General features: G+C 45.4%; 1 protein-coding gene across 1 annotated transcript in view; it reads right to left on the bottom strand.

Annotated features, from left to right (window-relative positions):
• LOC138567099 (solute carrier family 22 member 20-like) overlaps positions 1 to 20,349 on the bottom strand; it is a 198,138-nt gene that overhangs the window by 69,040 nt on the left and 108,749 nt on the right. The window contains exons 3-4 of the mRNA XM_069644970.1: positions 12,202 to 12,305; positions 11,043 to 11,197 (exon numbers count right to left, since the gene is read on the bottom strand). Coding sequence (XP_069501071.1) covers positions 11,043 to 11,197; positions 12,202 to 12,305 — 259 coding nt within the window. The remainder of the gene's footprint in view (positions 1 to 11,042; positions 11,198 to 12,201; positions 12,306 to 20,349) is intronic.

Below are 20,349 nucleotides of genomic sequence, written 5' to 3' on the forward strand. Positions count from 1 at the left end.
TTTCCTGGCATTGAATTTCTCCCAGAGAAATTGTCGGTTGACCTGGTCAAATGCCTGAATCAGGTCAACAAAAGCCATATAGATCTTCGGAGTTCCATCCTTTATTTTCCCCTTTAGCGCACTTAAAAGCAGTATGTTCACTGAAGTTCCAGCGTTCTTAAAAAAATCTGATTGAAAGGGATCTAGGAGTCCTTCTACTTTTGCCCAATCTTGAAAACGGTCCAATAGAAGGGACCCAAATATCTTCCCGATAACGTCCAATAATGGTATTGGTCCATAATGTCTTGAGTTATCTCTTTGTCTGCTCTTGTAGATTGGTACCACTGTAGCAGTTCTCCATGAGTCTGGGATAGATCTAAATTCAGTGATTTTCTTTATAACTTCTGAAATTAAGCTGGCCCATTCTGCAGGATGCTCCTTTAAGTGTGCATTAGTTCAGCCATCAGGGCCAGGTGCTCTTGAGTTGGTAAGTTTCCTGATTTTCTGCAGTATACATTCTTCATCATGTAGAACATTCCATCTTAAATTCATATATGGTGGTGTTTCTTTGAGGCGACTACTATCCCTACGTTGGATTGGAAGATTCAGATCATCCTTGAGCATTAAGCAAGGTTTCTGGAAGAGATCTGTGAAATGTTTATTCCACGCTTCTTCTCCAACACTGTTTTGGAGAAGGTTGTTGTTTCTCTCATTGTTGATTTAATGAAAGTCCATAATTCTCTCTGTTTTCGGCCACATATAGCTCTCAACAAACCTTCTGCGTCTAGCTGATATAGTGTTATTCGGTATGATCTTAACCAGCTCTTATATGTCTTCATTGCTGCTTCTGCTGTTTTTATATCCTCCAGTTTTTGGGTTTTCCCTGCTCATCTCTTCAATGCTCTCAATTTCCTTCTTTCTTGCACAAGCTTTTTATCATATAGATGTCTATTTTGATTACCCAATGCGTTGTTCTTTTGTTAACTTTTTTTCTGGTAAATTGTTAACAGTGGTTCATAATCAGGATTTCCATGATTCAAGAAGTTGTTCCCAGATGCAGTCAAGGTATATGCTAAAGTTAAGCTTTCGACTGCTGTTGCTGATAACTTCGAACGCACTCTCCCCCAAGATTCTTATATTGCGGCCTTCATCTTTGCTCTTATTGCACACCTGTAGTGCCACTTTACCATCATTAGATTATGGTCACTATGGGTTGTCTTTACATTTCAGAAGGCTGTTATCTGGGCCAATAATTCTTTTGACACAAAAATATGATCTAGCATTGCTGAGCTACCATTTCTTTCCCATGTGGGTATTGGTTCCACTTCAATCTGTGTTGCCAAGTGAAGATTGAGTAGTTCTCTTGAGATCATCAGATTCGACCACATGAGTCCTCTTTGTGCAGTTGGTTTATTGATGTCACTTAGATTCTTTGTTTTCCTAATTTTTGGTTACGATATACTCAAGTCTCCACAGAGCATCACATATTTTGGCTGAATATTCAAGTAGACATCATCAAGTATATTTTCTGCCATTTGCAAGTTTGTTGTGTTACTCACAGCTAAGGGATTCCAATATGTGTTAAATATAATAAAGTCATCCCCAACATCCCCTGGTTCTATCAACGTTTGATTTCTCTGGTTTAGTTGTAACAATTGGAAGAATAAACTAGATACCTGAGTTTTTACATGGTGCAGTTCCCCTCCTGATCGAATGAAGGCCAGCAGTCCTGACGAGGGTCGATCAAAAGCACCTTCGGAGCTGGTGAGATGAACACCTCATAAACGTCCATATATTGTTTTTCGGTTAGCCACGTAGCTTGTAGACATAAGACTTCAAAGTCTCCCAAATTGACGTCGCTAGGAGAGAGGAGGTGAGTAAATCCTCTGGTGTTCCATGAGGCCAGCGTGATTTGATGATATTTTTGGCGGTTTCCTTCTGTTCATAATGTAACCCGTGCTTATGTAGTAATTCGATAAATGGCTATCTACTAGTTGAATTGGCCAGGTCTTCTGGGATCCATTCCCATTTTTCTGCATCTTCATTCCGCAGGGTCTTATTTTGTGGTTTAATTCCTTCCCGGGTATCAATTGTTATTTTGTCTGTTTTAAAAGTCACTGATAATTTGGTGTAAATAAATCATGATGTAGTAAGATAGACACCTTGTTTTGTGCTTGAAGATGAAACAGGGTTATTTCCCGCTGACACCTGAATTGGTCTGCATTCCAAATGGTCTAGCTGAAATGTAAAAACACACAGGCCTAACAAGAGGTAGTTTTGATAAAGCAACGCAGAAGCGGAGAACATACAAGTAGGAACAGGAGGAAAATGAGGTGGGAGTAGGCATCTCATGCAAGTTCAGTAAGGAGGAGCTAAATAGCAGTTTCAACAGAATCGCAGACTAGGACAAAGCACGCTATGCTTGCAGCACATTTCCTCTTAAACATTTGCATTAATATGATCAACCTGATATAACTTTTCAAGCAATCGTGGAAGGGGTGGCTTGGAGTACTAACCCCATAATTGATGTATTGCAGCATTTGCCATAATGCTGAAATATATTTATTCATGCCACTTTAAATCTACCGCATAAATACATTTCTGGGGGCAAACACTACTTGCAAGCTACCGTACCTTGCGTGAGGGTGTTTAATAGCTGGCAGCATAATCTAGAATTTCTTGGAAAATTGGTAAGAAAAAACTTCATAATTGCTTTGCAGTTTTCTGTGCAAACATTCTGAGTAATGGTGAACCACACTAGCCAGGGCTCGCCTGCGTGTTTGACAGTGTATGTTTATCAAGCGCAGGCTATTAAATCAAGATTAGGGCTATTCTTATAATGTGTTCATGTTGAAGGTGAATGCATAGCACTCAACCTATCTATGATTCATGTCTGTTCTAATGCTATATTAAACTTGCGGTGTAAGTTATTAAACTAATTGAACATTTTGAAATGTCATTGAAGAATACTGGTAATTGATGATAAAAAAAGATCTGACATTCCAAATTGGGGTCACTTAAAAGCAGAGACAGAGCAACTCATACACCATTGGCTGTGGCAATCAACATAGGGGATGCAGAAAACACTTTGCCTGCAGTGAATTTGCACTCCAAAGAGTGTGTGTGGGTGTGTGTGTGTGTGTATGTGTGTGCGTGCATGGTCAGATATGTGCTGTGTCTCTACCAACAGCTGTGCTCACCACCCCATTTTCAGACCTTTCTCATCCACTCCAACACAAGAAGTAGAACTGTCAGAGAGATATTGCCAGGACATAGTGCAGAAAGCTGCATGTCTGTGCAGTGCACCCCATGTACCTGCCGCCTCCCCCAAGGCAACTTCTGGTAAGAGCTGTTATTTTGGAGTAAGGTGCATTTGAAAGCAGAGAGATACGTATTCCTGAAAGCTGATAAGCTGTCTGTAGCCAGCACCCATGCTGTAAAGATTCTTTGCAAATCAAATTGAACTGGCACTGTCCGTGCAGTGCTCGTGTCTGCGAGGGGAGCTTACCCTGGCTCTGCCCATGCTGTATGTGTGACAATCCTGAGCTTGTTTGAAATGACCTGACCATGTTGCCCCTGTTCCCATCTGTAAGGAAGCTTGGACTGGCCTTACACATGCTGTACCTGCACCAGGTTGTGAGGGAAGGTTTTACTGGTCCAATGTGTGCTGTACGTGTACCCATTTATAACAAATTTGCACAGACCGTGGTATACAGTTACCCAGCCAAAGCTGTACTTGGGCAAATTTGCTTAGAAAAATCACGTTGGCCCCAGAATCCTGTACCAGTACCTATTTGCATGGAGTTCACACTGACCTTAACCGTACCTGTTTGTGAGGGAAGCTTGCACTGACCTGGTCTATGCTGTACCGATGTGTGAGAGAGGCCTTCAGTGACCCTGTTCATGCTTTATCTGTTTGGGCAATGTTTTCCCTACCTCTGCCCCTAAGACGCCACCAAATTGGATTATTGCATGCTCGTCCTGACATCTTGTGTGCCACACTGCCCAACACCCCTCAGCTCCAAGTACATGCAAGCACACCAAGGAATAGGCAGAAATCCTCGTACCATGCCATCACTCTGCTGCTGACACCAAAATTCATAGACATTGGGGGATACCAAATACAAACCTTTTTGACAATTTGTTTGTGTATTTCAAAGTTTCAAAGTAGGTCATCCATTCCCCCGTTTCTTTAGTACAACAAAGCAATAGATGATAAAACTCATGAATTTCGTCATCTGCCTTCTGGAAATGTTCTCTGTGATATGTGAAACGCGATTGTCGTAAGCATTGCTTATAGAGTTATTTTCTAGATTTGCTGGGTTGGGTGGAAAAGGTTTGCTATAATTAAAAGTGTTTGCCATGGCCTTCTCAAATCTAATCATTCGTGACTCCTGTAAATCCCCATTACACTGTCTACTACCACAGAAAATCAGAGAGAACCGACAATATGCACAAGAATGGATGATGTAAATCCACATTGATGAGATGAGAACCTTACTAGAAACCTATTCTTATGAGCGTATCGAAGGGTCTTTAAAAAACATTTGCTATTGTTTCAAAATCTTGCATGAAAACCTATTTGTCAAAATAAATTGGACTCACTGATCCAAGAGGGGTCACTGGAGTCCTATCCTTTACCGCATGCTCCATACTAGGTGCAACTGGAGGGCCTCTGGATTTTATACATAGGACATGCGAGGCAGGGGAACAATCTCTAATAGTCCACCTCCTCCTCCTTGTGATGCTGGAGCAGCTCTATGTCCTCCAAGTGAAGCAGCTTGTCAATCTCAGCAAGAGATTGAATTATGTATTTGGGGGATGGGCTGGAGGATCTGAGGGAGGAAGACAGGTGGGGTCAGAAGCCTCTCTACACCTCAAAAAAAGACTAGGCATCTGAAGTTGGTGAAAATATAAAGGACCTCCATATGAGTTTTGCGTTGTGGGTTAAATGCGGCAGTATTACCATATACTGCTGCATTACTGCACTGGCCAACTGTGAGGTAGTCGAAAGTTGGAGGATTCCCCTCCAGCTATGAGCTGGGAATAAATCTGCAGGCTTTCTGCCCATTTTCAGTGGAATTAACACAGTGGAATGACCATTGCGGTAATTCCTCCAAAAATACCCTGTTGAGTCGTATGGACTAAAAAGAAATGGGGACTTACACTGCCACTTGTAATACAGCGGTAATACCACCAGACCAAGTGGAGTAACAGTAATACAGTTTGGTGGTATCTGGGTGGATTTACCACACAGATACCACAAAAGTCGTAATGGCTACCAAAGTAAAGAAAGCTAGAGGGAGCAAGGTGAAGCTTGTGTATGTCCATAGCTCCATTCCCCAGTTTTTTGAAGTGCAGTCTCACCTGTGGGCCAGTCCTGTCTCCATCTAAGTAGGGGTTTTACTACACTATGGTGAGGGTCCCCTATTTAGGTTAGGCCCAGTTCTGCGAAAACCTCTCTCCCTTAACATTTATTGCGTCTTTCCAAGGATCAGATCACTGTCAAATGTTTTTGATAAAAGACATTTTAATTGACCTTTAAAGCTTTTGCACATTCCGTATCCTCCTGGGATCTAAACTTGGCCCTGTTAGCCCTGATGGTTAAGGTACTGCAAGCCATGGCTTTGTCAGGTATGAGCCTTATTACAAGGAAGACCATCTTTCTGGTAGTGGTGAGGTCCAAAAGCTGTGCACTGATCTTCCCTTTGTTCATTTTCATAAATCTAACATGGGTTTGTGCATGCATTTCACTTGCATGCCAACGATTGCCTCTGTCTTTCACATTAACCAAGACATCAACCTCCCAGTATTCCTCCCCAATCCTTCATCAGGTCATTGACATTTTACTTGGCATAATGGGGAACTCGAAGCGCTTCTTCATCACCTATGGTGGGTGGGCAAAACCCTGGGTGCTAAAATAGGAATATCCACCTGCAAGGTGGGTGGCGGGTAGCGTTCTGAAGTGCTACACATTGAGCAATTTACAGTCCTCAAACAGTCACAGTGAGCATCTGTTGAGAGCCAAGGTGGCCCCAGTGACCTTTCAGAGATATGCCTCAGATATCTTTCAGAGAAGAGTGGTGGCCCCAGTGACCTTTCAGAGATATGCTTCAGATATCTTTCAGAGAAGAGTGGCAGCTCTGTAGATGGTTGAAATGTTCGACCATAAATTAATACGTATCCACAAATATACAATATGGGAAATGCTTATACCCCACAACCATGGGATGCTTTGTGAGGTCTGGGAGTGCAAGGGGTGGTGTGGTAGTGATGACAGAGCGAGTGATTGCGCATCTATAGCGGTTAAGCAGACATGTCCATGCAAAGTAATGAGGAAGGAAGTATTGAAAAGTTGGGGAGTAGGAGTGAATTGCCCCCCTCTGGGAGGAAGACTTCCCTATCAAGTGTCCATTTTCCTTTTGTCAGTTATTGTAGGATGGGTATGGCCTCTTCCATATTGTAGGTGACTTTCAACTTAATATGAAGATGAATTTTCAGATTTGGAAGATGTGACAAAGGTTGTTCTAATTTGCAGGTATGCACGTCCACAGCATACAAAAAGGTGTTTCTGTTGGACCCCAATTAGCAGTCTTGAAAAACGGAATGTTTTTGATTGTTCCAGACAAGGCTTTCACTCTCACAGGTCTCCCCCTTGAACTTCCTAAATGCATAATTGGGTCACTTCTTTCTGGCCAGGCCTCTGTTCCCTGAGAGCGTGTATTTAACCCTTAAATCGTCTATGTCTAGACTTTTTAAGGCTTGCAAGGATCATCTCAAACATGTTTGCATCAGCTTGAATATCCAAAAGGACTACACCTGATCTCTGGGGCAACAAAACGTGGGGAATTCCGGTAAGTAAATGGTTTGGCGATCTGGTCTACCCATGGCATCTTTCACATGTGTTGCAAGGAAACTGTTATGTCGATACCATTTATCCAGGACACATAGTAGTAGTAATAGTCGCTTGAAAGCGGTATTAAGTATAAATATAGAGCCCCCGCTCCAGGCAACCTCTCCGCCAGCTCCAACCACTTCGCCCGCTTCCTTCATAGAACATGGCTCTCGTTCTCAGCACAACATTCACAGGTTGCCTAGAGCCCCCGCTCCAGGCAACCTCTCCACCAGCTCCAACCACTTCTCCCGCTTCCTTCATAGAACATGGCTCTCGTTCTCAGCACAACATTCACAGGTTGCCTAGAGCCCCCGCTCCCGGCAACCTCTCCGCCAGCTCCAACCACTTCGCCCGCTTCCTTCATAGAACATGGCTCTCGTTCTCAGTACAACATTCACAGGTTGCCTAGAGCCCCCGCTCCAGGCAACCTCTCCGCCAGCGCCAACCACTTCGCCCGCTTCCTTCATAGAACATGGCTCTAGTTCTCAGCACAACATTCAAAGGTTGCCTAGAGCCCCCGCTCCAGGCAACCTCTCTGCCAGCTCCAACCACTTCTCCCGCTTCCTTCAAAGAACATGGCTCTCGTTCTCAGTACAACATTCACAGGTTGCCTAGAGCCCCCGCTCCCGGCAACCTCTCCGCCAGCTCCAACCACTTCTCCCGCTTCCTTCATAGAACATGGCTCTCGTTCTCAGCATAACATTCACAGGTTGCCTAGAGCCCCCGCTCCAGGCAACCTCTCCGCCAGCGCCAACCACTTCTCCCGCTTCCTTCATAGAACATGGCTCTCGTTCTCAGCACAACATTCACAGGTTGCCTAGAGCCCCCGCTCCAGGCAACCTCTCCGCCAGCGCCAACCACTTCGCCCGCTTCCTTCATAGAACATGGCTCTAGTTCTCAGCACAACATTCAAAGGTTGCCTAGAGCCCCCGCTTCAGGCAACCTCTCCGCCAGCTCCAACCACTTCGCCTGCTCCCTTCATAGAACATGGCTCTCGTTCTCAGCACAACATCCACAGGTTGCCTAGAGCCCCCGCTCCAGGCAACCTCTCCGCCAGCGCCAACCACTTCGCCCGCTTCCTTCATAGAACATGGCTCTCGTTCTCAGCACAACATCCACAGGTTGCCTAGAGCCCCCGCTCCAGGCAACCTCTCCGCCAGCGCCAACCACTTCGCCCGCTCCCTTCATAGAACATGGCTCTCGTTCTCAGCACAACATTCACAGGTTGCCTAGAGCCCCCGCTCCAGGCAACCTCTCCGCCAGCGCCAACCACTTCGCCTGCTTCCTTCATAGAACATGGCTCTAGTTCTCAGCATAACATTCACAGGTTGCCTAGAGCCCCCGCTCCAGGCAACCTCTCCGCCAGCGCCAACCACTTCGCCCGCTTCCTTCATAGAACATGGCTCTCGTTCTCAGCACAACATTCACAGGTTGCCTAGAGCCCCCGCTCCAGGCAACCTCTCCGCCAGCGCCAACCACTTCGCCCGCTTCCTTCATAGAACATGGCTCTCGTTCTCAGCACAACATTCACAGGTTGCCTAGAGCCCCCGCTCCAGGCAACCTCTCCGCCAGCGCCAACCACTTCGCCTGCTTCCTTCATAGAACATGGCTCTCGTTCTCAGCACAACATTCACAGGTTGCCATGAAGTAGATAAACCCCCAGTTACAAATTATAAAACACATCTTGTTCCTTTAAAGAAGTGTTCTTCTTTTCTTTGGTTCCTTTAATTTATTGTAAGTGTCCCAACATTAACTCTAACCCCACTTACAACAATACAAACATTTCTTAATTGCACTTTGACTAACCTGCTCATTTTCCACACTTGCCCATTCTCCAACCTCACTGCTCTTTTTTAAGGACTTTATTGGATCGATTGTAAAATTTTACACTCAAATATAAAAACTACATTACAAAATTTAATACATTAAATACATTACATAAAATATTACACTCATCAAAACCATTGAAAACCATTGTCAGCAAGGTAGACTGTAAGCAATACAATTATTTTCATTCCTAGATACAAACTGCACTGTCAGGTTTGACCCGGAAGCGCATGTTTATGAACAAATGAGTGTCAAACATGGAAAGCTGCCGCCGTGATCACCAATGACTCGTCCCCAAATATGATGCTCCAGATTCATCAGAGGAGACCAATACAAACCATAGACCTCACCCAATACCTCACAATGCCTGAGTAGGTGCTGAGCTGATTCTACACTTTTGGGACAAGACACCCACCCAGGCCCCTGTATTTTCTAGAACCGGAAGGAATTGCAGGCGAAGAGATAAAATGAATCTGGTCAGAGCTGGAAGTCATCATTTTAATAGATATGTCTTAGGCCTCGATATTGAAAAAGCTTGATTTGAAAATGGTGCATATTTCCGTCTGCCCACTAAATAATCTAAATCTTCACCAGCCTAGAAATTAAGGGACCTCACCTGTATTTTCGCCAGGTTAAAATGCAACCATGTTTCAGGCAGATTGAATACCCCAATTAACTCTAGGTAACGCTTTACAGAATTTTCCAGGTCCTTAAACCAAACACTCTTGGTGAATCTCAAAGCATGTAGGTGGACCGCGCCAATAATGAGCCCCCCCACAAGGCCGTAGTGGATCGTATCCCAGAATGTGCAGGCTGCTATATGCCACAGGGTTGTTAAAGAAGGCAGACCCAGTTCACACCTAATGGCTGCCACCAGTACCCCTTTTGGGAGGTTTAGAAGAGACCGCAAAATGTTCCCCTCCAGTTTTCGCAACCATGCGGGTTGGTTGCTGGGAAACACTTCTAATGTGTTTAGTATGGTCGGAAGTATTGAGTTCTCATACACTATAATTTTAGCCTCAATAGATCAGTCCACATGGAGGTACATTCATGGAGGTACATTCAGGATTTCTGGCCTCATTGTGTGTTTGGTGGTAATTCAACAGTAAATCATTTGAATTTACTGTTACCGCCAGTTAGTCGTGTGGTCTTATCACAGGATTATGAGGAAGGGCAGTGTTAATCCCCATTTTTACCTTATAGAGGATGATTTACCACCAGCATGTTCTTGGAGGCAAATCCTCCACTTCTCAGAATTCCGTGGTGCAGTAAAAATAGCGGTAATGCTGTTACTGACAAAAAAATGTTGGTAACGTAATTACAACCACTTTCTTACTACACCGACAAACTTGTAATGAAGCTATTTGTTTCTTGTAGATAAGGGATTGTAAGGCCAAATGCCTGCCTACTACTGATTAGTCTTTCAATAATACCACGTAACCTCTCGCCTTAAGCCAGCCTCCCCCCACAGACTTCTCACGATCAGTTCAACAAGATACCATTTGAAGGCTAAACTTTACACATACAAAGGGCATCGATTTGGAGCACTGTTCTACCTGCCCTGACAAGGAGACTTTATGAAATTCCATTGTGTTCTGCACACTCCACGATACCGCGGGCCTATCGTTTGAGAAGCACCATAATCTGGTGCCATCTTCATCACCCTGGACACTGGCTAGGCCATCTGAAATCTAAGACTGACGAGACCTACTGGATCATGCCCAGCAAACGCATGATATGGTGGCCTCTCTATCTAGAAGGCTTTTCTATCCCCTCTACTGCACAGGCATCTTCTTGAAGGTTGAATGTACAGTGGATCCCACCATCATCGTTGTTAGTTTCAGAGGTCTAAGATGCCATGCCGATGCCTGCCTGTTTTTTGTGGACTGGGTCCGCCTCCTCAGCAAGAGGAATCTGTATCTCAGCAATTCGCTCCCAATGCAAGAGATCTTTGGAGGTCAAATTTTCACCGGATCCTATTTGTATTCTAACTGGCTCCCGTTTGTAGCCAGTTCTTCTGGAAGCTTTGAAATGATTTAATAGCAATATGTACACCTACCAAAAACCATCCAATGAATACAATAAATGAGCATTGCAAAGTGTGATTGGATGCCTACTTGACGAGATAGTAAGAGTTAAATGTTCGAAAATGTCTAGAATCTTAAAATATCAATTTGTCTTTCAGAATTGTGTTTCTCACATTCAACCCTACTCTAGAGGGAGAGCCCTGAACCAGTGGCATGCCTGCAAAGCGGGTTCTAGATTTGGGGGCTGCCACGGCTTCATCCCAATTCATACGTTGCCGGCAGACAGCACTGCTAACAACTGGCAAGGAACTCACGCAGGGAGATGGTGTTCAGAATGATCCCAGAAAAAGCCATGCCACACAGGAAGCGGAAGAAGCAGTAGCTGACGAAGGAGGGCAGGAATGCCACGCACGTGCCAGCCAGGGCCATCTGAGAGTAGGACCAGGTCAGCAGTGCCCGCCGCCCGTACCTAGGAGCAGAAGGATAACAGAAAGCAGTGTGTTATCTGGTGCAGCCTGGCTTATCATAGAAACCTCAGGTCACTAGCACAATGCTTCTACAGAGATGGCATAGTAGGGGAAGCTGCAGGCTACCACTCTGGTTTGCTGGCAGAGCGGGTTGGACCATGAGCCCAAGTGCTGGAAATCCAGGAGGCTGCAGGTCAAGACTGAGATGCATTAGGAGAGCATCCGTAGACATGATGTGTATTATTTGTGCAAAGCTATGACTAGATCCCTACACTGGAATATAAGGGGTGCTGTGTGTCAGATTTTTGGTGTCCTGGCAGAGATGTGTGTGTGAGTCTATGTACTGAAAATACAGGAGGACACTTCAGAGTAGAACTGAGGTGCACTGGCAGAGTTGTTTATCGGTTGTCTTGCTGGAGTAGGAGAGGGCTCTGAATGGAAAGACTGCGGCACATTGGTGTAAATGGTTATGAACCCCACTACTGGCAAAGTTGAGAGTGTTCTAGGGCAGGATTCAGAATAATTTCCACAGATGTCTTTTTTTCTTGACTTGAATGGCAGGGTGGGCTGCATGACAGACATGAGGTGCACTAAGGGAGTTGCTGTCTGTCTACTGGACAAATATATTCTGCTGCAGGGCAGGGATGAACTGCACTGTCATGGATGTGCCATGTAGAAGGACGGAGGTGCAGGTTTATTTTTTAGAATTAAAGAAACTACGGCTGCTTCAGTTTTTATTTGGAAAGCAGAGCAGTGACAAACACCGTGTTCCTCAATTGTTCTTCTAAGCATTGCCTGCTCTCAAAATGTACTAATACAAATAGTGCAGAAGATTGTGTGCCGATTATATGTTTCCCGGTAAAACGTTAATGTTTGGCCAACCGAGGAGGTTAATTACAAACATTAATTAACAAAAAAGATCTCTACTGTTCATCTCAAGGATATCATGCAAGTGCTACCAACTTGGCTCAAACCCATTTTTGTTTCAATGTTCTCTGGCAGTCACCTGTCTGCGAGGCCTCCAAAGATGACAGCTCCCAGTAGCACCCCCGCCATGTAGATGGTCTGGGCCACTTGTCTCATCTGCCGTCGATCGCACACAAGATTCCACTGCAAAAGAAGGGGAAACATTCTGTTAGCCACTGAGACCCACAAAGGATAGTTAGAGCTTTCAAGTTGGATTCAATGAATTCATGCACGCTGAGACTGTTAAAGGAACCAGGACACGCTTGCACAATTCTACTTTCAATGTTTCTAGGCACTACCTGTGAGGTACACATAGAATTTGTGTTGCAAGTTTGTCATGTTGAGCTCTTACCTCCACGTATCCTTGTACAACCACAACTCCCTCTGCAACGCATCTCCACCTTTTCTTATACTTAGTTTTTTTTTTTTACTATACTCAGCAGGTCCTACACCTGTTCCGTCGGGGTGAAAAGGGACCCATATGTGTCCAAACCAGAACTGTATTGCACGTCTTTTATTTATCTCAAATCTTAGTCATAGGGCCTCATTAGGAGTTTGCCGGTGCAGTAAAAACGTCCCGTTAATTACATTTACTGGCAGGTTAATGCACTGTTAAAGTCCAATTTTGGCGGTGGGGTGGCTGCAATTACCTCCAGCCAAGAGCTGAAGGTCATTCCGCCACCCCACCAACAGCAATAGACGGTATTACCCGATAATACTGGCAAATCCCCCATGGAGTCCTAGGGAACGGGGATTCACCGTCCTTATCTGCACTTGTGATCTGCTGGTAATTCCGGCAGACCAGGTGCCCGTAACAGTGATTTCATTTGCCGGTTTCCTGGTGGTATTAATGAGGCCCATCGCCTCCATTCAACATTACATGTTTCATTCTCAGATATCTTTATATGTCTTATTAAACGTTACATCCAGCAGCATATTAACCTCACACATGTCTTTTCCATCGCAGCCTGACCTGCTCTGTCCAAACATCATAGCACCAACTTCTTCCAACCTACCAGCGTGGAGTGCCCAGGTCTGCTGTGATCCTCACGTTTGTCATGAACTTTGGACTTTCTTCTACGCTACAGTAATAAGGTCAACAGTTGGGCATTGAACTATCACCACAATAGGGACGTCAAAAAGTGTTAGTATTTTGTTCTAAATTTACTCTCAGTATGAAATGCATCATATTTTCTTTTTAAAACGTGATTGCACCCTTGTGAGCCATTTGCTATGTTATGTTATTTGGCTTACTGGAGCCAAGAGACCAGTGTGACACTGTCAAGGTGGGTGGTGTTAAATGTGTGGGTGACATAGGGCCTTAATCAAATGGTCTGCTGGGCTGTAGGACTGATGCCTGTTGGTCTCTTCTTCTATAGCTCTGATTGGCTGACATTTCCCATCTGTGAGGTGAGTACTCCATTTTTGCAGAAAGTCACTGAGTACATTGTGTGAAACACTTACCTTGTTGTAAAGTGGTTTGCGCAATAAAAACATGAAGTATACAAACATCCGGTAAAATGATTGAAATGTACAATATAACTGTTCAAAGTAAAGTACATGATTGCAGCGTCTGAAATCTTCCTGTTGAAAAAGGACATATACCCAGCCTCAGTTGGCTGGTCTTCTCGTGATGTGTAGGATTAGGGCACATTTACGTATTCTTGTGCACATCCTAAAATATCAAATGATCTTAATGTAACTATGATGTTTAGGGAAGGAATAACCCACATCTGGGAAAAATCAGCTGACCCCCCAGTAGCATACATACAGGATGGTGTCACCCTCTGCGTTGTGGTCATGTCAGCAGCCTCAGGTACATGTTCAAAGTCTCTCAGATGTGCATGCTTCAAATTTTAAACCCCTGTAATTGTAATTGGTTATTTATAACGCTCTTAATACCCAGACGTTTCTAAGCTTGTGTCCCGGGGATCACACGTGTTGCCTGGCGTCGTCTTGCTTCCAAGGTGAGTGCATTGCCCCTTAGCTATCCTCCCGGCCCTCACCTGCAACAATATATTTGCAGGGAAGGTAGAACTGATTCACCATTCACATATTTAGGATTCCTACATCTTTGGTTAACAGACTTGTTCTGTTGTCGCCGATGCTGGCTGCTTCTGAGTAAAAACACATTCATAGTTCACCCTGACAGCAGGAAACACTAGTTACTTGATTGCCAGCTTGCTTAGTGTTGGCGGTTACTCGTACTCGGGTTTGCTGGGCCAATAAAGCAGAGACTCATTAAGTATGGTCCACAGCTCAATATTTGTGAGATACTGCTCAAGCCTCTCCTCTGCTGGCCTTCTTTATATTGACAATTGCTCTGTTGGCTGTGTCTTTAATCCTTATCTGGGTAAGCTTTTCCAAATAGGGTTCTCTGCTTCGGACTAAACTTGTAAAGCTCCGATAGAGGAAGGCAGACTTGTACTTTTCTCACTGGTAACAGATGGAGGAGACGCTGGAGAGGCTACTGGTTTTCACTGTCTTGGGAGTTTCTTTTTAGGGGTGGAGAGGGAGGTGCCTCAGAGACTGCTATGCATGGAGGTGAAAGAAAAGGGCTGTCTTGAGCTCCTATCGTGGGAACTTGCAGGTGAGACCTCTCATGTGCCACAATTCAGTCCAGGATCTAGGTCTTGTATTTTGGCACGCCACCTTATGAAAAGAAGCAGGCTATCAAAATCTGTAGCATGGGTTTAAAACTGTAGCACCGAGCACTCACCCGATCCAACTACATCTGTGTTGCTCCTGGCATTTGTTTCTAAGTATTGGTGGGTGTCGTTGACCAGACCCAGAGCTTCAAAATCCTATTTTTCATAATGTCCTGCCTTAGGTTCTCAACCTGGTCTTTGAACAAATGAACAAATGAACAAATGCACCATTCTACCGCAGGAACTGTAACCTCTCCAATGATGGGCCTCCAACACTACGGTAAGCCTCTGGGCTCTACTATGCAAGATTAACAGGAACATTCAAACGCAAAATGTCCTCATGTTGAACTCTGATTCGTCATTGCCACCACCATTGCTGACTAAGTGCCATTCTATAACCCCTGTCGCTCTGTACTGAGCTGAGCATAATTAACCTTGCCTACTATCCCGTTGCTTATAAGCACGAGACTCACCTCTCAAAAATGGCCACTCTGCCTAGGTGCCCGTTTGCCAGCTGCCACCCAGGCCCTGCCATTAGGTGCCTCAGACTGCGTGCCCGCACGCTAGAGTCCACCCTCAGCACCCAGCCCACCCCCACTAGCACCCGAAATGAACGTCTATGCTCCCGTACTATGCCCCCCACTATAGGTGCAAACAGGGCCAGGATCATCCGCCCAACTGCCAAGCTCACAGCCACTATAGCTACCCACAATATAGTTGTCAATGAATCAGCTCACCCCATTCCAAATTATATTCATTCTATATCAAATGTGATCCCACATGTGTCCACCACTACCGAAAATGAGGTCCCCAGTGCAAAATCTGTGATATGCAATTCTTCTGCCCCCACCTTGAATGCTATTATGCCTAATGTGATTCCACATGTGTCCACCACTACCGAAAATGAGGTCCCCAGTGCAAAATCTGTGATATGCAATTCTTCTGCCCCCACCTTGAATGCTATTATGCCAAATGTGATTCCACATGTGTCCACCACTACCGTAAATGAGGTCCCCAGTGCAAAATCTGTGATATGCAATTCCTCTGACCCCACCTTGAATGCTATTGTGCCAAATGTTATTCCACATGTGCCCACCACTACCGTAAATGATGTCCCCAATGCAAAATCTGTGATATGCAATTCTTCTGACCCCACCTTGAATGCTATTGTGCCAAATGTGATTCCACATGTGTCCACCACCACGGGAAAATCAGCACTGTGCAACTCTTCTACCACCCCAGGTGTAACCACGCCCACCCTTGCACCCACTCTCCCCGTGGACCCCCCCCCTAGCCGTTACAGAACCCCATCTCAAATGCGCCATGATCAACGCTAGGTCAATCAATGCCCATGCTCTGGACATCCATGACCTCATCACCACCCATGACCTTGATCTACTCATGATCTCAGAAACCTGGCTTCACGAGGCCTCCGGCCCCGCGCTCTCCCTTGCACTGCCCTCTGGGTATTCCATCACTAGGCAGGATCGACTCTCTAAAGGGGGAGGTGTAGCAATCATTGCCAAAGACGCCCTCTCGATTAGAAATGTAGAGAAATCCCTACACAACAACAGCGACTACCTCCAAATCAAAATCAACATCTCTCCCCATTGTACCATTACCATTCACACTGTCTACCGCCCTCCAGGCCCAACAGGAGACTTTCAAGCCTCTCTCACCCACCTCCTCTCCGACAACCTCAAAAAACACACAAAAGCCATTCTCCTTGGGGACGTCAACCTAGGCCCCCTGGACAGCAAGGACTCAGCAGCCAAATCCCTTGACTCAGCCCTCAGGGCACTAGGATACAATAACACCATCTTCTGCCCAACTCACACCCAGGGCAGAACTCTCGACTGGATTGCACAGCATAACTGCCCACTCATCATCACTGGAAACTCTCCCACCCCCTGGTCCGACCACCACATCATCACTTTTAGCATCCCTACCACCAGCCCCTCCACTCCCGCACCACAACCCCTGCCTCCTTGCCTCGCAAGAAGCTCCCGTCAGCTCACTAAGGAAAGGATACTGCCCTTCCTCCAAGGCCCAGCCTTCAGACCACCTTTTTCCACAGACCCAGAAACCCTCGCAACAGCCTATGATGTTGCCATCAAAGCAGCTATCAACTCCATTGCACCACTCAAACCCCGGAAATCCAAACCAACTACCCACTCTAACTCCTGGTTCACCCCGGACCTTCTCATACTCCGCAATGAGAAAAAGGCTGCACTTACGCAATGGCAAACATCCCACTCCGACGAAGATAAGCTGATCTTTAAAACCCGCTCCACCATATACAAAAAGGCAATCACCTTAGCAAAGTCCAAATCCTTTGAATCCAGAATCTCAGAAGCCCAATCTAGCTCAAAAGAAATCTTCGCCATCTTCAGGGAGCTGGAGACACCCACCCTCGCCCCCCAGAACTTCACCAAAGACAAAGCCTGGTGCGACGAAATACAAACGGCCATGCAGACCAAATTGAAGACTCTCCAAAGCAAAATACTGGCTACCAAACTAGCCCTACCTAATACACACATCCCTGTCCCACCACCAGCCTCGGACCCCCCCCAACCTTTTTCCTTCAAACCCATACAGGAAAAAGATATCATCAACATAATGAGGAATATCAAACCCTCTAACTGTAAAGGGGATGCATGCCCAGCCACCATCATCAAGGACTGTACTGAAGCGCTTGCTCCCTTCCTGACAGCCTTTGTCAATGCGTCCTTTGCCACAGGGAAAGTCCCCGCTTCCCTCAAGGAAGCCTGGGTCCGCCCTCTCTTAAAAAAACCAACTCTTGACCCAACATCCCCTAACAACTACAGACCTATCACCACTGTCCCTTTCCTCCTCAAAATATTGGACAAAGCAGCCTACCTGCAGGTCCAGCACTTCATTGAAGAGAACAAACTCCTGGGACGCCGTCAATCTGGCTTCCGCCCCAGACACGGGACGGAAACCGCCTTACTTGACCTGAAAAACCAGATGGACGATGCCAGAGACATGGGCAAACCAACACTTCTCCTACTTCTTGACTTATCCGCGGCTTTCGATCTTGTTGATCACGACGTCCTTTGCCACCACCTCTCCTCCACTGCCAAGTTCTCCCCTGACGCCACTGCATGGATCACTTCCTTCCTACAAGACAGAACCATGCAAGTATTCTCTGACCTAGCCTCCGCCTCACCCTCCTTCATACTCTGCGGTGTGCCCCAAGGCTCCTGCCTTTCTCCCACCCTGTACAACATCTTCACACGGCCCCTCTTCCTCATCCTCGACGCTATGGGTATCTCATACACTAACTATGCTGACGATACCCAGATCCTCCTTACCCTCACTGGCAACTACGACACTGACTCCTTGACCCTTAACAACCTCTACAACACCATTCAAGCCTGGATGGCAGACAATGGACTATGCCTCAATTCCGATAAGACTGAACTCCTCCTGGTAGGCTCCACCGACACACTAAGAAATCTAGACTCCCAATTCAGTCACTTCACCATCGACACCATCAAAATACCTGTCTCTGACTCAGTCAAAACCCTTGGAGTCTATTTGGATTCCAACCTATCCATGGAGAGACAAGTCAATGCAATAGCCTCCTCAGCTGCATATCACGCTAAACTAATCAACGCAGTCAGGCCCTTTCTCTCCAAAGAGAACTGCACAAACATAGCCAGAGCCATCACTGGCTCCAGGCTAGACTACTGCAACATACTCTTCCTAGGAACCTCCAACAAAAATCTGGAAAGGTTACAAGTCATACAGAACAGTGCTCTCCGTGCAGCCCAAGGCATTGCTAAAAGAGAACACATCTCGGAGGCCAGAAAACTAGCCCACTGGCTCCCAATTAAGGAAAGAATTGTCTTCAAAGCTCTTACACTGACCCACAAGTGCATTCACCTCACTGCTCCCGCTTACCTCTCCGAAAGGATCCACCCTGTCTCCTCCACAAGGCCAACCAGATCACCCTATACCAACATGCTCTATGTGCCACTAGTAAAAAGAGCCAGAGCGGGGGGTTCCAGCTTCCCATATCTTGCACCCACACACTGGAATGCCCTACCTCCCACTATCCGAGGTGAGGCCTCCCTCATCGCCTTCCGTAAAGCTATGAAAACCATCCTCTTCACATAAGGTCCCTCACATCAGCATGAATACTATACATTTTGACCCACTGCATAAGCTGGAATGTAATGACCAATCGCAGAAGCTGTAAGTATTGTATTATGTCTGTAATACTTATAATGTACCAACAACTGCTACCATTCCTGTACCTCTGTAACTAAGCTCTCACAAGTAACAGCGCCTCAATGCCCGTGGGCTGCTTGCGCGCTATATAAATCTAAATAAATAAATAAATAAATAAATAAAGAGGATTACATCCCTGAGAGTTGTGTTATCATTGCTGATAGCCTGGGTAGCAACGTTGAAAAAGTTCTAAAACCTCCGTTGTGCGGCTGAGCTGGAGAAGATCATTCACAGTTAATTTGCCAGGCTTTGACTGAATAGCTGAAATGACTGCCAATTAACATAGGATCATTACATTGGCAACCTCTGTGTCTTTTTTCAGAATGTCCTGTGCTATGTGGTTCAGGCAATGCACAAACCAGGGCACACATTAGTGGTTACAATCTACCATTGCACGCCCAACAACAAAACCAACAGTGAGCCCTTTTTTGGTTTGAGCTATGTCAAAACCGTAGCTTTGAATACTGCCAAGATGTGCAACATTGAAAGAGCTGCTTCCTGGTGAACCTTTCACAATATGGTAGTTGAGCTTGTGTAGGTTAAGGAGCCAGTCCCTGATTGTCACTAAATATTTTTTCCTTGCTGATCATGCAGTGCAAACATGAATAAATATATGTGACTGAGTACTTGAAACTTTGGACAAACAGCTTTGACAAACAGCCAGCATCCTTTGGTGTCCACCAAGGAATATTGCAGGAATTGAACTGACAATATTTTGTCTGTCTTCTCATAATAGAAATGCACCAGGGATGTTATCTGTGGTAATGTGTACACTTGACGAAAGCAGTCTTGATGATGGATTGTTTGGGAGTACTAGTCTGTAAAAATGTGCTGCCAGACTTGCCACCGTGGGTGCCCGGCTCACTAAGTTATAACATTGCTATGCTGCATGGAGGAGGCAATATGAGACATGGTTCTTGAGGTTCTTCTCATTTCTTGAAGATGCATTCTGACTGCTCTTGCACCATCATAATCTTCTTCCTCAACCATAAACACTGTCCCTTGTTACTCGTTTTCTGGTGAGTATGCAATTCTGTTTGATTATTGTTTTCCAAGTGAGTCCACAGTCTCCCAGTGCCATCATGTTTGCCTGGCTTCCCACAAATCATGTTTCTATAGAGTGTGCAATGTGTTTACAGTTCTTATCAATAGTGGAAATATTCCAGGTCCTTGGTGAAGATATTTCACATGGTTTATAGTCATTCCATCGACAGCCAAAGCATCTAATACCATACCATCTAAAAAAAAAAGCATCTTAAAAAAAAGCATCTAATGCATTTTTT

Source organism: Ambystoma mexicanum, chromosome 2p, assembly GCF_040938575.1.
Source record: "Ambystoma mexicanum isolate Mex_15411 chromosome 2p, UKY_AmexF1_1, whole genome shotgun sequence".
Taxonomy (NCBI): domain Eukaryota; kingdom Metazoa; phylum Chordata; class Amphibia; order Caudata; family Ambystomatidae; genus Ambystoma; species Ambystoma mexicanum.